The sequence below is a fragment of the Gymnoscopelus braueri genome (assembly GCF_963280865.1).
Source record: "Gymnoscopelus braueri genome assembly, chromosome: 1".
Taxonomy (NCBI): Eukaryota; Metazoa; Chordata; class Actinopteri; order Myctophiformes; family Myctophidae; genus Gymnoscopelus; species Gymnoscopelus braueri.
In genome coordinates this window covers 19,877,190-19,892,806 of record NC_137603.1, presented here as the reverse complement: position 1 = coordinate 19,892,806, position 15,617 = coordinate 19,877,190, and the positions used below count along the sequence as shown (strand labels likewise).

At 40.0% G+C, this 15,617-nt stretch overlaps 1 protein-coding gene across 2 annotated transcripts in view; it reads left to right on the top strand.

Annotated features, from left to right (window-relative positions):
* epb41l4a (erythrocyte membrane protein band 4.1 like 4A) overlaps nt 1-13,686 on the top strand; it is a 32,876-nt gene extending 19,190 nt beyond the window's left edge. Inside the window, exons 8-23 of one of the 2 annotated variants that reach the window (XM_080436984.1) lie at nt 318-406; nt 993-1,056; nt 2,002-2,093; nt 3,513-3,590; nt 3,688-3,797; nt 5,550-5,628; nt 6,291-6,374; nt 7,116-7,223; nt 7,419-7,466; nt 7,640-7,723; nt 8,540-8,659; nt 10,456-10,503; nt 10,713-10,781; nt 11,053-11,163; nt 11,413-11,488; nt 11,614-13,686. In XM_080436984.1, the coding sequence (XP_080293110.1) occupies nt 318-406; nt 993-1,056; nt 2,002-2,093; nt 3,513-3,590; nt 3,688-3,797; nt 5,550-5,628; nt 6,291-6,374; nt 7,116-7,223; nt 7,419-7,466; nt 7,640-7,723; nt 8,540-8,659; nt 10,456-10,503; nt 10,713-10,781; nt 11,053-11,163; nt 11,413-11,488; nt 11,614-11,718 (1,365 nt within the window). In that variant the 3' untranslated portion in view covers nt 11,719-13,686. Of the gene's footprint in view, nt 1-317; nt 407-992; nt 1,057-2,001; nt 2,094-3,512; nt 3,591-3,687; nt 3,798-5,549; nt 5,629-6,290; nt 6,375-7,112; nt 7,224-7,418; nt 7,467-7,639; nt 7,724-8,539; nt 8,660-10,455; nt 10,504-10,712; nt 10,782-11,052; nt 11,164-11,412; nt 11,489-11,613 lie in introns of both variants that reach the window. The other variant, XM_080436983.1, reaches the window with a different exon arrangement.
* Nucleotides 13,687-15,617: the final 1,931 nt, after the last annotated feature.

The window sequence follows — 15,617 nt, the reverse complement described above, 5'->3', positions numbered from 1 at the left end:
CCCTCACGTATTAGGAGGGCAGGAAAAATCACCAGAACCAAGGACGGGTGTTTTTGATGAATTCTAACATGGAGTTTGAAGTTATAATGGGTTTGTATAGGAAGGGGGCGTGTCTGATAAAATGAATATCAAATATCTAAATACTGAATCAAGCAACTTAAAAACTGTCTGGGGGGCTTACAAAAGCCTGAGTAGGCTAGATGATAAAATGACCAATCTTTTTTTTAAAGTGAAATATCCCTTTAACTCCCATTGAATGACCTTGTTACAAAAATACTACTTTCCTTCATTCCTTCATTGTTGACATGCCATTCCAGGGTGAGAGTCACTCAGAATACTTCCTGGGTCTGACCCCAGTGGGTGTAGTCGTTTACAAGAATAAAACTCAAGTGGGCAAGTACTTCTGGTAGGTACAGTACATGAGGATTACTCATAACACACAATGGTAAATGCATTTAAATCACTGAAATCTGCAAGACTGTTACTTAGAAGTGATTCATGTATTATTTTATTCTTGCTGCAGTATTGTATGTCCTTTTCATCTACTTGTACTTATTCTCTCCTGTTGTGGTTATTTTAGCAGCTATTCTTATTTTTACATTGTGTGACAACTCACGTAAAACAAATTAATCATTAAAACACTGTCCTACAGCGAGACGCCTGGGTGGTGTTCAGTAGAGTTAAAACACACTCATCACTGCTAGATCAGTGGTGTTGGGTGTCTGTGTGTGGGTGAGAACTGAGAAGCCAGTCAGGGATCTTTGTTGCTACACTAGTGACACCTTTTGGGTGGTGCCTGTTCATCAGGAATGGGTTGTTCAACGATGATATTAAGTCTTACTAAAATACCAAACGGTATTCCCAGGTGGTCCAGGTTTATGAATTTTGTTTATCAATCAGATAATACTTTAATATGATAGTCTCACAGTCCATAAGGTTGTGTATTTGAGAACATATTTGGTGGAAATTCATATTTCACTTTTTATTTTCAGGCAGAGAATCACTAAGGTGCATTTCAAAGAGACTCAGTTTGAGCTGCGAGTCATTGGCAAAGATGTAAGTACACAACCCATAGCCACAGTATATTTTAATAATCAGCACACTGCCCATGGCTCCAGCTAGAGACAATTGTTGCATCATCAGCTGATTGTTTTCTGTTATTGGTGAACGGTTGTTAAATGGTTGGTATATGGTTGGTTGGGTGTCACTGTGTGGTTGCTGGGTTCTTAGATGGTGCAAGGTGGTTAGCCGTGGTCGCTAGGTGGTTGCTAAGGGGCTGCCATATTTGAAAGGTGTCATAATTACAACAGGCATACAGTAGCTTTACAGTATGTGGTTGTTAGGGTGTCACTATTGATTGCTAAGCTTGGAGCAGTGGCTGCTAGAGTGTCACTGGATCTTTGCAGTCAATCCTTTGTGATTTTAAATTATGCTTAAATGCCATGCATGTTAGCTTACAAAAGGAATCAGTTAAACTGTGTGTGTGTGCGAGTGTGTTTGTGAATGCATTTTTGTGTTGCTGCATATTAAGCCTCCCTATCCAAAACCTTAATTATGGTATTGTCAGCAGATGTACAGTATGTGTATGGTGCTAGTGCTGCTGAATGGAACATATTTTATTCAAACAGTTAAAACAATTGAAAGAAAAACAAATGGGATCCAACTTGACTCTAATTGATTCATAGTTTGTCCTTGGCATGTAGGTCAGAGTCATCTAGCTGTAAAAGACACTTATTTCACTCAAGACTTGCCTTAACATGACTCTGCATTGTATAAATGATCTTTCCCCTCTCTCCAGAATATATCCATCTGTCTCTTTAATAGAGTAATATTTTAAATCATGCTTGTATAGTTGATATTTGCACTTTTCCATTTCATCAAGTGTTATGGGTGTCGTTCTGAAACACTATTTTTGAAGAAAACAAAATATGGCAAGGGAGGTAAGAAGGAATGAAAGAACGAATGATACTGTTGATCATATTGTTATTGTTCTTGTCTTAGTGCTCAGAGACGTCGTTTTTCTTTGAGGCACCGAATAAGGCCGCCTGCAAACACCTCTGGAAATGCTGTGTCGAGCATCACACCTTCTTCAGGTAAATGAACAGTGAAACATAATGTTAGCCTGTGATTTATGTCTAAAAGGCTGGCTGGGGACTGCCCTGCTCGAGGGCATCTCGAGAGTAGTTCATAAGGGAGGGGAGATAATTACTTCTGCTACAAGCCAGGCCACTTCTGTACTAGTTCAGTGTTTCCCAAACATAGGGCCGCAGGCCAGTTTACATGCTGATGGCTGCTCAGATAGTTATGATGCGCATTTCGCCGGGGTTAAGTGTCTTGCTCATGGACACTAAGACACGTTATGTAGGCCGGGGCCGGGAGGTGAACCGACGACCTTCTGACTACCAGACGGCCTCTCTCCACACTAAGGTACTGCTTGTTTTTAGTGCGGGGTACACTTCTATGGTGGAGCGTAGTTGAGTTCAAACTGAGAAAAACCTGAGGTATGTTCCGGGAGGGTACATCTGAGGCATCCACAGTCTGACACGGTTATTGATGCATTAGTTCCCTATAGTCTCCCTATAAAGCAACACCGTTCTCTGATGGATTACTGCAGTGGTGGGAAAAGATTTTTCATTTAAACCAGTCTCCGTTCCCGTCAATAGGGAAATCCACCCCAGAGGCACACTCTTGACACTCCCACATTGAGATCAAATGTCCCTAAAGCTCCGCCAGGCTGATGATCCGCTCTAGACGCGTGAAGGTGAAAGATTCTAAACCCACCTGCATCAGGATTCTGTTTGAAGTGACTTTGCTGCATCCATATCAATGACGGGAGAGGATAGGAGAGGAGAGGAGAGAGGATTGGGGATTGGTGAGAGAGCAGGAGAGACAGGGGAGAAAAGGGAATGAGGACCTGTCACAACAGAGGAGAAATAGGAGAGGAGGGAAAGGACAAGATCATCTTCACATACTGCCTCTCTCCACTATGCTGTATTGTGAGATACATAATCTTATGTCCTTAAAATCAGTTGTTTGTGATATTGTAATTGAAGCTCACTTTACAGTAAACATTTAGTTCCAGTAGTTCAAGTATTTGATTGGACATCTATTCTGATGTGCTGATAATATACAGTACAGTAAAACATCACTTCAACTTTTTTACTGGAGTGATAACGTTGCAGTCCACTTGCTGATATATAGTTTAATAGCTCTCCCTATTCCATAATCGGCTATGTGCGCACTTAAAGTACGTGCAGAATTGCAACTACAAATCCCATTGCCCCACTAATGTGGTAAAAATGCAGGAAAACAGCCACATATTAACTTTACAGTATAAATGTACCCTCCAGTTGTTATGTCACTGTAGCACGCTGAGTGCTACTGTGTTTTTTTGCTGACAAAATTGATGAGACTGTTTTTTGTAATGAATGCTTCTACGCTGTGTTGACTACACATATATACATGAACTTCAGCAACAGTGTGTGTGTGTGCGTGTGTGTGTACGTGCGCAGGATGCCTGAGAACGACGACAACACCTTGACCCGGAAATTATCCAAACTGAGTAATCTTGGATCCAAACATCGATATAGGTGGATATCCAAACACACATACATCTTATAGAAAGGTTCAATTAAATAGACTTGACTCAACTCTTTTTTCCCCTCTCTTTCTCTTTCTGTCCTCCAGTGGTCGGACGGCTAACCAGATGAGAAAAGACTGTATTGTGCTGCCCAGACAAAACCTCACTGTGGTCCGAACGTGCAGCAAGACGTACCCTAAAAGACAACAAAATACAGGTACTGTACTGTCATGTATATATATAAAATGTTTTTTACATTCCACAGATTTATACGCTTTTACACAATCTATTATAATGTAAGTAGTATAATGATCTTTGTCCAAGGTTTTTAATTGTCACATACACTTACAATACAGATGTGGCAACATTGCAGGCAATACAATTCATGCAGTTAGAGCCTCCTCAACGGTGGACAAACAAACAAAAAAAGATATGATTAAAAATTGTCTATGAGCAAAAAGCTAAAAAGCAGTACAAATAGCATTGCAAAACAATACAATAACATAAATGAGCTTCTGTAGAATAGAATAGAATAGAATATTGTAAGTATGAATGAATCAGCTTCTGTTCTGCGATCACTGGCACAAAGGATTTTACATTGTAGACATCACATGATCACATTTCAACAGGACACATGGCCCGCACACACAGCCTTATGTCACAGCACTTTTTTTTTTTTCACCCTTGCGTGTGTGTGTGCACGACTGTGCGTGCGTGTGTGCGCGACTGTGCGCGACTGTGCGTGCGTGCGTGCGTGCGTGCGTGCGTGCGTGCGTGCGTGCGTGCGTGCGTGCGTGCGTGCGTGCGTGCGTGCGTGCGTGCGTGCGTGCGTGCGTGCGTGCGTGCATGTGTGGTCTCAGGTTTGAGGTCTGTAACCTGACCTGGGACAGATGAGGCCTGATGTCTTATGTTTCCTGGGCTTTGGGGCATCTTTTCATGCCAGTGACTTTAGCGTTCTCAGCTACTGTAAATTAGTGGCTGACCAGGTCAGATCATGCCTCAAATTTGTGAAGATCTGACATGGCTGGGTTACGGTATTAATCTGACTGTAAGCAATTATCGATTATCTTTTTAACGATTATTCTATCGATAACTTTTTCAATTAATCAAATAATCAAGAAGCGGCAGGTTTAAAATATATTTTTATATATCAGGTCGATTAACCACTTAAAAGTTATTTTATACTTCGTCGTTTCTGCCTATAACGACATGCCCAAAATAGGGATTGCTTACTAATCGATTATTTTATCAAATGTTTAATTAAATCGATTAGTTAAAAACAATGACTGTAATGTAATGTTCAATTAACTCTTGCACCCATATAAGCTTGACCTGTGGTGGGAGCTGCCTGTGGTTCTTCCATTCACCTCTAGGTAGAGCCTGAAGTAGGCTGCAAAGCAGCTCTGCAGTAATATGCCTGTGATCTTCTGGGGCGAAATGATTAACTCTTTTGGCCACTAGCCACAGTGTTTTATATCATAGCAATCTGCCAGACGTTGCCATCATTTTACCAGTCAAATATTTTTTTGTTGAGAATTTAACATCCAAATGATGATTGGTTACCAAGTCGCTGGCACAGAAAACAAACACACCAACCTACTAGATTTCTAAAGTAGAAAAGGACCTACAGATCATGCTTTTTTACCTCTCAAGGTGGCTGGTTAAGTGGAGCTTAAGGCTTGGCAGGCAGCAGGTGATAATGTCCCTGCTTACACACTCAGGGCTGAATTTATACTTCGATATATATTCCATATTTAAGAAGAAATTAGGCTTCACTCACACCCAGACAGCAAAACCCAAAAGCCTTTCTTCCCACCAACTGTGCTAAAATGTAGAATACCATACATACAGTAGTTAAATGAACATCCCATCTCCTTATCTTCCCTCTTCTCAACTTTCTTCTCTTTAACTCTCTTCTCCCTTGTTCTCTTCCTGTGCCTCCTCTTCTTTCTCTGGTCCTCTTGTTTAGGTCTCACCAATGGGAACAGCTGTACGACGAAACCAGCGAATACTGATGTAGATGGAACCTCCCCGTCGCCTGCAAAAAGGTAACATCTTTCTATTCTGTTTGTAAGGATTATTATTACACTGTAAAACAGGGATGGTACATTTTTGGGCGGTGAAACCGCCCCTATAAGTGAGATTTGGAAAAATGGACAAATATCTTGGGCAGTGAAACCGCCCCTAAAAGTGAGGTTTGGAAATTTGTACAATTATCCTGCGCTGTGATTGGCCAATCACAATCTATTCAGGACTGTGATTGGCCAGTGTCACATGACACATGTGCATAGCCCTATATAAGCAACCATAACTTGAAAAAAACCATAAATTGGTTTTTTTCAAGTTATGGTTTCGTCCATCATAAAGAGTGTTTCAATAAATGTATTTATCTTTTGTACATGATTGATCGACTCCATTCAGTATTGTGATTAGCTAGCAAGACACCGCCCACTTCACACAGGGTGTGATTATTTTTATACTCTGAGCTAAATGAACACTCTTTCCTTTACCGTGTATGTCTGTCTGCCTGCAACACGTGTTGGGCTACAAGCCTTAAATAATAGTGGTATTTTGACTAGAGCTCAATATAAAGTGTCCGATGAAACATTTCCCATTTTAAATAGTTATTTGACAACAATGTCAGAATGCAATAAAATGGATGTAACATTGGTGGTGGGGAATGGAATGACGATGAGTACAATTATTACAGTTCCAAGGTGGCCAGGCCAGAGAATGGAGCAGAGGAGCGTCATGGAAAACCCAGTGCACCGTGGGAAGAGAACGGACCACAGAGGTACACTCAGAGAGACCACACAATTAACCCATTAAGACCTGGAACGCATCTGTGTCATTTTAGATTTATTGGCTATTCAAAAATAGCAGATCTACAAGCTCATCGCACGGCACTCAGTTAGTTGAAAAATCTTGAAAATCTTTGAATATATATAATTTTTCAAGCAAACATTTTTTACTCAAATATTTACTTCTGGGGGTCCCTGGAACAAAATATTTTGAGATGGGGTAAGCATCCAAATACATATAATGTTGCGGGTCCTTGACATGAAAAAGTTGGAGCACCACTGATGTAGCAACATAGGTTTTTCAGAAAACTGTTAGGAGAAGACATTTGTAGAATAGCTTAACTGATAATGTTATGGTCTGCCTTTCCCCAAGTCCCGTACAGGCAGGGGCGTCACAGGGGGGGTGTAAGTGGGACTGAGTTACTAGGTCCCCCCCCCCCCCCCATTTTTTTTTAAAAAGTATCTTTGGGGTCTTTTTTTAAGAAAAAAAAAATCATAGGGGGGCCCACAGTGAATCTTTGTCCCCAGGACCCAGAATTTGGTGATACGCCCCTGCGTACAGGTGACCTACAGTAAAGGCATGCATGGTTCTGCCACTTGTGGACATTTGCAGCACTCTCATTTAACTTTCCATTGCATTTTAGCTGTGATAGACTGGTAACATAATGATGTTTCTGAGAGTGTCTGTCTGTCTGTCTGCCTGTCTGTCTGTCTGTCTGTCAATCAATTAGCAGCTTATACAACACAGCCAATGATCGAAATAAGTCCCCCAAGTTCCCGGCATCAAGGGGTCGAACCCACTCAGGAGGCAGTGAAAATAATGAGGCAGGAAAGCGACAGAGGTACGTAACTCTCAGTAGAGTACAGCATACAAACATAATACATAATGAGAACAATAGATTAATAATATAAACATTTACTCCAATCAATAGGGATTTGGATCTGACTGTGATAAAGCGCATTTTTATTACATGAAATGAATGTATATCTTTTATCTTTAACTGACTGATAGTGTCTGTTGTTGTTGTTTTTCTCAGGAAAGGCCAAGTGGTCACTGACCAACAGAATAAACAATACAGGAGAAGGTGAGTAGTTATGCATTTATTATAAATTATAACAAAATCCCAAAACCTTGTGTTGAAAGTGGGCAAATGTCAGTTCTAGCAACCTTCTATGGATTCTATGAGGTTTACATGTTTGTCGCACTCTCTCTCAGTACCATCTCTTTCTCTGTTACCCCACGGAAATCTCAACCTAGATCTCGTTCCCGTGGCAACACAAGTAGTGGTAGTGAATCCGAAAACTCCTCAAATATCAGAGAACACCGCAAGAAAAAAAACAGGTCTGTTCATCTATCCAACTATCTGTCTGTCTGTCTGTCTGTCTGTCTGTCTGTCTGTCTGTCTGTCTGTCTGTCTGTCTGTCTGTCTGTCTGTCTGTCTGTCTGTCTGTCTGTCTGTCTGTCTGTCTGTTTATATATAGCATCAATACAATGGATGGCAACAAAGTACTGAACAAGCTTGGTGAGGAAGGCCAGCTCCATAGTTGGAGCTGAACTGGACAGTCTAGAAGTGGCTGCAGAGGGGAGGATGAGCAGGTAGCTCGATGCTTTCCTGGAGAAACCCCTCCCATCCCCTCTACGATGAGCTAGTGAGGATGAGAAGCCCATTTGCCACGCCACAAAGCAACACATATAGATGCCTAGTCATATTTAACTGTTGAGTGACAGTACAGTACATCTATCCACAGAAGTGGAATGTTAATTTTATAACGGATGGAAGAGAATGAGGCTCTGATTGGACTGAAACAATGTCCCAAATGTCATAGTCATAGAGGCATAGATAATGAATAGGCTACTGACGTCACAGGCTGGCCACATGAAGTCCCACATCCACTTGAAGCCATGCTTTTCCCATGTTGATCTATAGGGATCCACATGGTTGTTTTCTAGTGTAGACGAACATAGTGGGAGAGTTGCCTTCATGAGGAAAGGTGGAATTGCAGACAGCCACGCAGTGGCAGAATTAGCTGTATCAGAGTTATTATTATTATTGGTAGACATTAGTACTAGAAGTAGTAGTATTTTGATCAGGAGTAGTAAGCAGCATTTGTATTTACAGTAAGTAGTAGTATTCAAATATTCCTGTTTGCTTTCCAGGTGTCGTCAGGGGAACGAGCTCATTGACTCTGGCCCTCAGTGGGAGGCAGTCCAGAGGCGTCAGAAGGACAAAGGACAGAGTGACCCGAACCAACGACGCTCTCGGCATCGCTCTAGATCGTAAGTAGTATGAGAAAGATAGAAAGACGCAACAAAATGTAGTGCTGCGATGCTGAGCTGCAAATCCCGTTAACCCATTAAGACCGGGAACGCACCTGTGTCATCTTTAAGATTTCTTTGGCTATTTTCGAAAAATCGTGAAAATGTGTGCAAATCTTTGAATATATGTTTTTAAAGCAAAGTTTGTAACTCAAATCTTTGCTTCTGGGGGGTTCTTCAAATGTCTTCTAAATCCTAACAGTGTAAAAACGTACATCGCTATAATCAGTGGTTCTCAAACTTTTTCATGTCAAGGACCCCCAAAATTATATGTATTTGGCCCCCATCTCAAAATATGTTGTTCCAGGGACCCCCCAGAAGCAAAAATTTGAGTTACAAATGTTTGCTTTAAAAATGTATAATTCAAAGATTTGCACACATTTTCACGATTTTTCAAAGATAGCAGATCCACAAGCTCAAGAAATCAAAAAATGACACACAGATGCGTTCCCGGTCTGAATAAATGCCTTATTGATTAGCTAGTGTTGTGGAATTGTGGATCAATCGGCAATCGATGAGGCACGTAGGAGTCGAGACAATGTTCTAGGTGGTGATGATTATGCTTTATGTACATGATATCATGGGGAGAAATACAATAACACTCATGTCAGTGGTACGGTAATTCTGCCGTACCACCAAGAGCACAGGGCAGAGATCATAGTTATACTGTAGCTGCTTCAAGGACAAACTGAACCATAACAAGATAGGCTGTACCAAAACAATAGCTATTAGGCCTGGTGGAGACATTTAGACTCTTACAAGCTGCCAATTATCATAATGTATTGTAGAAGTATTATAAGTGATGGTAAAATATAAAGGTTAGATATAAGCAGCCATATCATTTCTTCCTCACTAGCTACTTCACTACTTGCACAGTAAAATCCACCAATGTGTTTGTCAATTTGTAACTCAGAGATCTGAGAGTGCTAATGTAAGGGTACATTTGGTTACATTTGTACACTCTCCGAGTTATAATAACACTGAGGATTTGACTGTGCACTGATGTTACAGTTATACACATCTTAACTGTAGTGCTCAGTGGACTCACTACACACATCCTCTGTGTACTGTGCCATCAATTATGAATGTGTTTACATACAGCAACCTAACACTTCACCCCAGCACTCAGGTAGTCACGAATTAACCACACATTTGTGATTATCTCGCATTCCATTAATTTGACCTTCTACTAAATATCATTCGTCTTATGTCCAGTTTAGTCTACTGTCTTAAAGAAATTCTACAAAGTCCCCTGTGATGGTGGGAACTTGCATGCTTAGCTGCTCGCTCGAGATTGGTGAGGTGCCCTCACCAACCTCAAAGCCTCGCTGTCGTCACGCCTGCCTGGTCATGCATGTAAAAACAATTTTTATGCAGTTTGGATTGAAACAAAACAAACATCCCGTCCTCCAGAGCATCCGATCTAAGCGCTAACCGCCTCACAGCAGTCTGACAGACTGCTCTCTGGTGGGTGGGTGTCAGCGTGTCAGCATGCCTATTTACATTTTGATCGACATTTCCCAGTCTGCAGGGAAATATATGTCTGCATGTCAATTTACAGTGACATACCCCATGGTGATTCATGCTCTGCTACCATCAGAGTCATATTTGGTTTTGAGTCATGTACCAGAAATCCTCTTTTCATTTCTTTTATTTTTTTATCCCAGCATCAGAGACAAACTTCATTTCTCGCCACCTGGCTTTGTGTGTCTTGCTCTAGAATTCTACTAAATACTGTATGTTCTGTTTCTTCACAGGAGAAGTCCTGATGTTCAAGCTAAAGAACAGCTATGGAAACACATCCAGTGAGTTAGTTCAAGACAAATAATGTTAACCTACTAGTGAAGTAGGGTTCAACAGTTTTGAAACTTGAGTTTCTTAAAGTCAGTGGTTGTGTACAGTACAACAACAACAACACTGTTCCTTGCATGCATGTGTGTGTGTGCGTGTGTGTGTGTGCGTGTGTGTGTGTGTGTGTGCGTGTGTGCGTGTGTGTGTGTGTGTGTGTGTGTAGGAAAGATCTGGTGGAAACAGTAGGCCTCTCTGAAGACCAGTTAAAAGAGATTCCTTACACCAAAGTGGAGTGAGTAATACCATCATTATGCTGTAAATTCATTCATTCATGCATACTGTGTAATATACTGTATGTACATGTCAATACACATACAGTACACAGGCATGCATACCAAAGTTCTACTGCGTGTGTATATATATATAGATATATAGATATATAGATATATAGATATATAGATATATAGATATATAGATCTATATATAGATATATAGATAGATAAATGATTCCAGATACATAAATGGATGTGTGAATTAAACTGGGTCTCTCCTCTCCCTGTTAGAACTCAGGGCGATCCAGTCAGAGTTCGACATTCCCATTCTCCCAGAAGTTTCCGACAGTTCCGTCGATCACACTGCTCGGATGGAGAGCGATCCATACTCTCTGAAGTGAAGTAAGATGCAGCCTATGCTGAGATCTGTCAATCGATCAAATCATCAATTTGGGGTTCCTCGTCAGTTAGTCGGCTGTCAGGAAGCTAATCGATCAATCATCAATTTAGTGTGGGGGTACCACACTTTAATTTAATTTTAAATCCATTCTCTGAATATTTTGCTGACAGACTGATTACTATACCCTGCTCGTATTGCTATGGGCAGAGTAATAACAGAAGTGATTCCAAATCCTCTTGTCTTCTCCTCAGTGCAAGGACAGACCTCGTCCCTCCTCTACCTGTGACTCGGACAGCCGACACCCCTGGTTCTTCTGGCCCTTCACAGGTTGGTCTACACACCATCACAGCGTTTTATCCCTTCCAACAACTTTATCCTTCTCGTCGCGTCGCCTCTCGTCTCTTCGCCATCTTCCTCTATAAACTATAATATTGTGTTTGTTATATCCACAGAAGAAGCAGACTTCCAGAGAACAGCTAGCAGAACTTTCAGAGGTCAACGTTAACAGCAGTGTTAAAGTCATTAAGACTGCCCATCCGGCTACAGACTACAAATGACCACATTGAGCACTGTGGTTTGGTGGAATGGGACGGAGTTAGAAAACTGGAGGGTCTTTTTCCTGCAACAGCCAACGTGTTCATCCCTGCCGAGATGTCCTAGAGCGAGGCACTGCCCCCCTTACTTGCTTTTAGGGGGTACTGCAAATGCACTCCGACCCTTCAGAGGAATACCACTATAATGAAAAGCACAATCCTGCTTAGACTGTGTGGATTATAGTGTTTGAAGCGTTCCAGCATTACTGGACCTTGCGGCACAAACTGTTTTATCTGGTATAAGAACAAGTGATGGCGACTAAATTATGACTGCACAGAGAATGTCTTATCGATCTCAAAATGTAAACTATGTCATTTTAACACCCCCTATAATGTTTGTATCCAGTCTGTCTGTCTGTCTGTCTGTTTGTTGGTTTATTAACAACTTTACAGGAAAACGGCCTCATGCAATGACGTCAAACTATCAGGAAAGTTGATCAGTGGTCCCTAGGTTACCTTATTGCATTTGGGGAATAATTGGTTCAAGTTAAAATATCAAAAAAGGTCAAAATCAGTTATGGCTATAACTGTCAAATATATACACATCTACTTCAAACTAACACCAAATTTTACTAAAATTTGCCTATCTAACTTATAGGGTTAGACATTTTAGTCACAATAAAATGTTTCCACTTTAACAAAAAAATTGTTAAAAGAGGTATGTGTACAAGTATTAACAGTATCTACAGTAGGAAGTAACATTTTGGCAACAACCTTTGACCTTGAGCTAATTTAAAAGGTCACACCCAAGGTCACCGCCTGTTCTGGTCAAAGGGGGAGAGATTTGTTGTGCCACAGTGGCATGATCTGCCAATTGTTTCTACAGTAGAAACATCTAAAACATCTCAATCCATACATTTGAAAATATAGATCTTACATAAGTTAAAGATTTGTTTTTGCAGTGTAAAATATGTAAGTTGTTTTGGTGGACAAAGGAGCAAATGAGCAAAAAGAGCAAATTTAGGAAAGTGAACACTGAAAACTGTTACTGATATACATAGTACTCCTGCAGTGAAAACAAAATAGTATGTGTAGTCTTAATAGAAGATAAAGATTGCACTCTGTAATAACTACTGATCATATTCTTCAATCACTGACTGAATCACTGTCATCATGTCCACTTTGGAATATGCATTATCCTATTACCAAGATACATAAATATGATGAAAATGTCACATTGTCTTTATGATAGTACCCTTGTATCACTGCTACCATCATATTTAACTACTTGACTGTATTTTGAAGTTCTTATTCAAGCTCAGATATTGTTGTTATGTAGTGTTATCACTGTGTAAAAATAATTGTGGAATGATTGATTAGCCATGTTAGCCTGTGTATTTGAAGTGCTGTTTTGTAAGTACACAATAAGCTATAGCATGATGCACTTTAACCACTTAAACCCTTCTTCAGTTGACTGGGGGTCCCCCCCCCCCCCCCCCCCCCGGCTCTGTACTTAGTCCCCTTCTTTTTTGCTGAATGATTACGTATTATGACATTCCCATAGGATATCTAGACCATAGGGTTCATGTGGTTAAGGTTGTAGCAACTAACAACCAATCATGTAGCATTACTGTACATTACTGTACATATTATATAGATTTTCATTCAGTATGCAATATTATACATTATTGAGTACTTACTTTTACCTTAATATAGTTAAATACACAGGTTAATACAATGGCATAAGGGCAGTTAAAATCACCAATCACCAGCTCCTGAACATTATTGCGCATGCTAAAATAGTTTTTTTTTGTTACTTTTTCAGCTGTGATAGATGTTTTTTTTGTTGAAAAACGTTAAAAGCAAAAAAATATATAAAAAAAATGCATCCCTGAAAAGGGTTATATTTTCTCAATCAAGGATTTAAAACTGCCCTATAAAAAGTATCATACTTTGCTTCAAAGAGGTAGGTCTCATTTTAGAGCTGGGCGATGTGTAAAAATATCGATATGTGATATGAGAATAGATGGGATTGTAATGTTGTGATAATGTCTTTCTTGTCAGGCTATATTACAGTAGTCTTAGCATTTTCTGAACTGAGACTGTTCTGAGTGAAATGAACCAAAGCCTCTACCTGTTTTTCTTCTTTACGGTTTCTCAGAAGTTTCTTGCGAAAATGTTTTTTATAAGCACCAATATTCAGCGAAATTATTGTGACATTATCTTTTTGTTTGTAAAATAATATTGTTTTATGTCATTTTACTAATATATCGCCCAGCCCTATTTTAACTGTTGGATATCTCATGTTGGAGGAGTTAAACTCTTTACAGTTCTACACTGTATGGTCATTATAAACTGGACAGCTCATAACAAATAAAACATGTCTTCAATTTTGTTCCTCTATTTTCCATTCATTTTTATGTTACTGGAACTGGAGGTTCGGGCCCTCACACTTACATCGCCCTGCATTCTTACCAATGTCTGAGTCATAGTGTTGGGGGCTTTGTTTTGGGATATGATACACAAAATGTGACAAAATATACTAGGATATGTTCCTATGAGCTACTTTGTACTTGTGTTATCATACAGAGGAAAATATATAAATACGGGATAGTTCTCTGGTCAAAATACTATTTGCAGCTAGTAAGAAGCCATTAAGGAAAATGGGGAAAGGTTTATTTGAACCCCATATACCCATTCTATCTAATGATACAACTGACACGTCATTTGAGATTGGGGTTGCAACACTAATTGAACTAATCGATTATGAAAAATAGTTTAATAAAACAATCAATTAATAATCGAGTTTTGGGTATGTCATAGGCAAATAAAATTCCAAAGCTTTCAAAAACCCTCACAACTACAGTGAAAATAGCCTAAATACAAGCTCACGCATTGAGCTTGTAGATCTACTATTTCCCCCCAAACAATTATGACACCGGTGTGTAAAGGCATATTAGAAACAAGCCCAAAAAAATGCAACCCGGCGCAACTACCAATATTTACAAGCAACTTTACAGAAAAAGAAGCCCACAGTAAGTTGCTTATAATAATAGGCCGACATGGCAACACTGATCAGCAGTATCACCTGAAGGCCGTGTCACTCAGGCTTCAGCCTATCAGCACGCAGCGTGCAAACGTGACCCGCCATCTTTGTTATCATTTGTCCTGGAAAACGGCTACGTTGAAGAAAGTAAGTAAGCAACAAACTACTAACTAGAAGATTAATTTCCCACTCTCTAAAGGTAAGATCTGAAGCCCTTTCCAACAATCTGAATCTACCATTAGAGCTAATTAGTGACCAAGTTTGTTAGGTTAGGTTGCTGTAGGCTGTAGTTTGTTTGCTACTTATTTTACTAGCCTGACTCATACCAAGAAATCTCTTGAGTCTTAGTCCAAGGTTGGTATACTGGGTTTAATCTATCTGGAGAATCGCTGCTAGTAGTCTTTTTTTTAATTTAAAATAAAATTAGGTGGCCTGGACCACTGGTGTAGCAGTCCGGGCACTGGCTTCCTGGATTCTAGTCCCGATCCCGCCTACGGCCTTTGCATGTCACCCCCCGATCCCAATGTCCTATCAATAATAAAGGCATAAAAAGCCCCAAAATCTTTTAAAAATATATATAATTAGGCGATAGCGCTACCCTGTTTGTCCCTGGGCCTTAAACGAAACCCAAGCCATATAGTCTTAGTCATAAAAAAAAAAATCTCACCGTCATAACATTTGAACTGTAAAGGTCCTTGCACACTGGTGCGTCTTTTCGTTGCGTTTTATTTTTTTTCATTGTTTTTTCAATTTTTTTCATTGTTGTAAAAAAAACGCAACGAAAAGACGCACCAGTGTGCAAGGACCTTTACAAGCACAAGTCCAAGATGTTAAATTATCATTTTGTGCCATTTACTATATCAACAATTCTCACCTT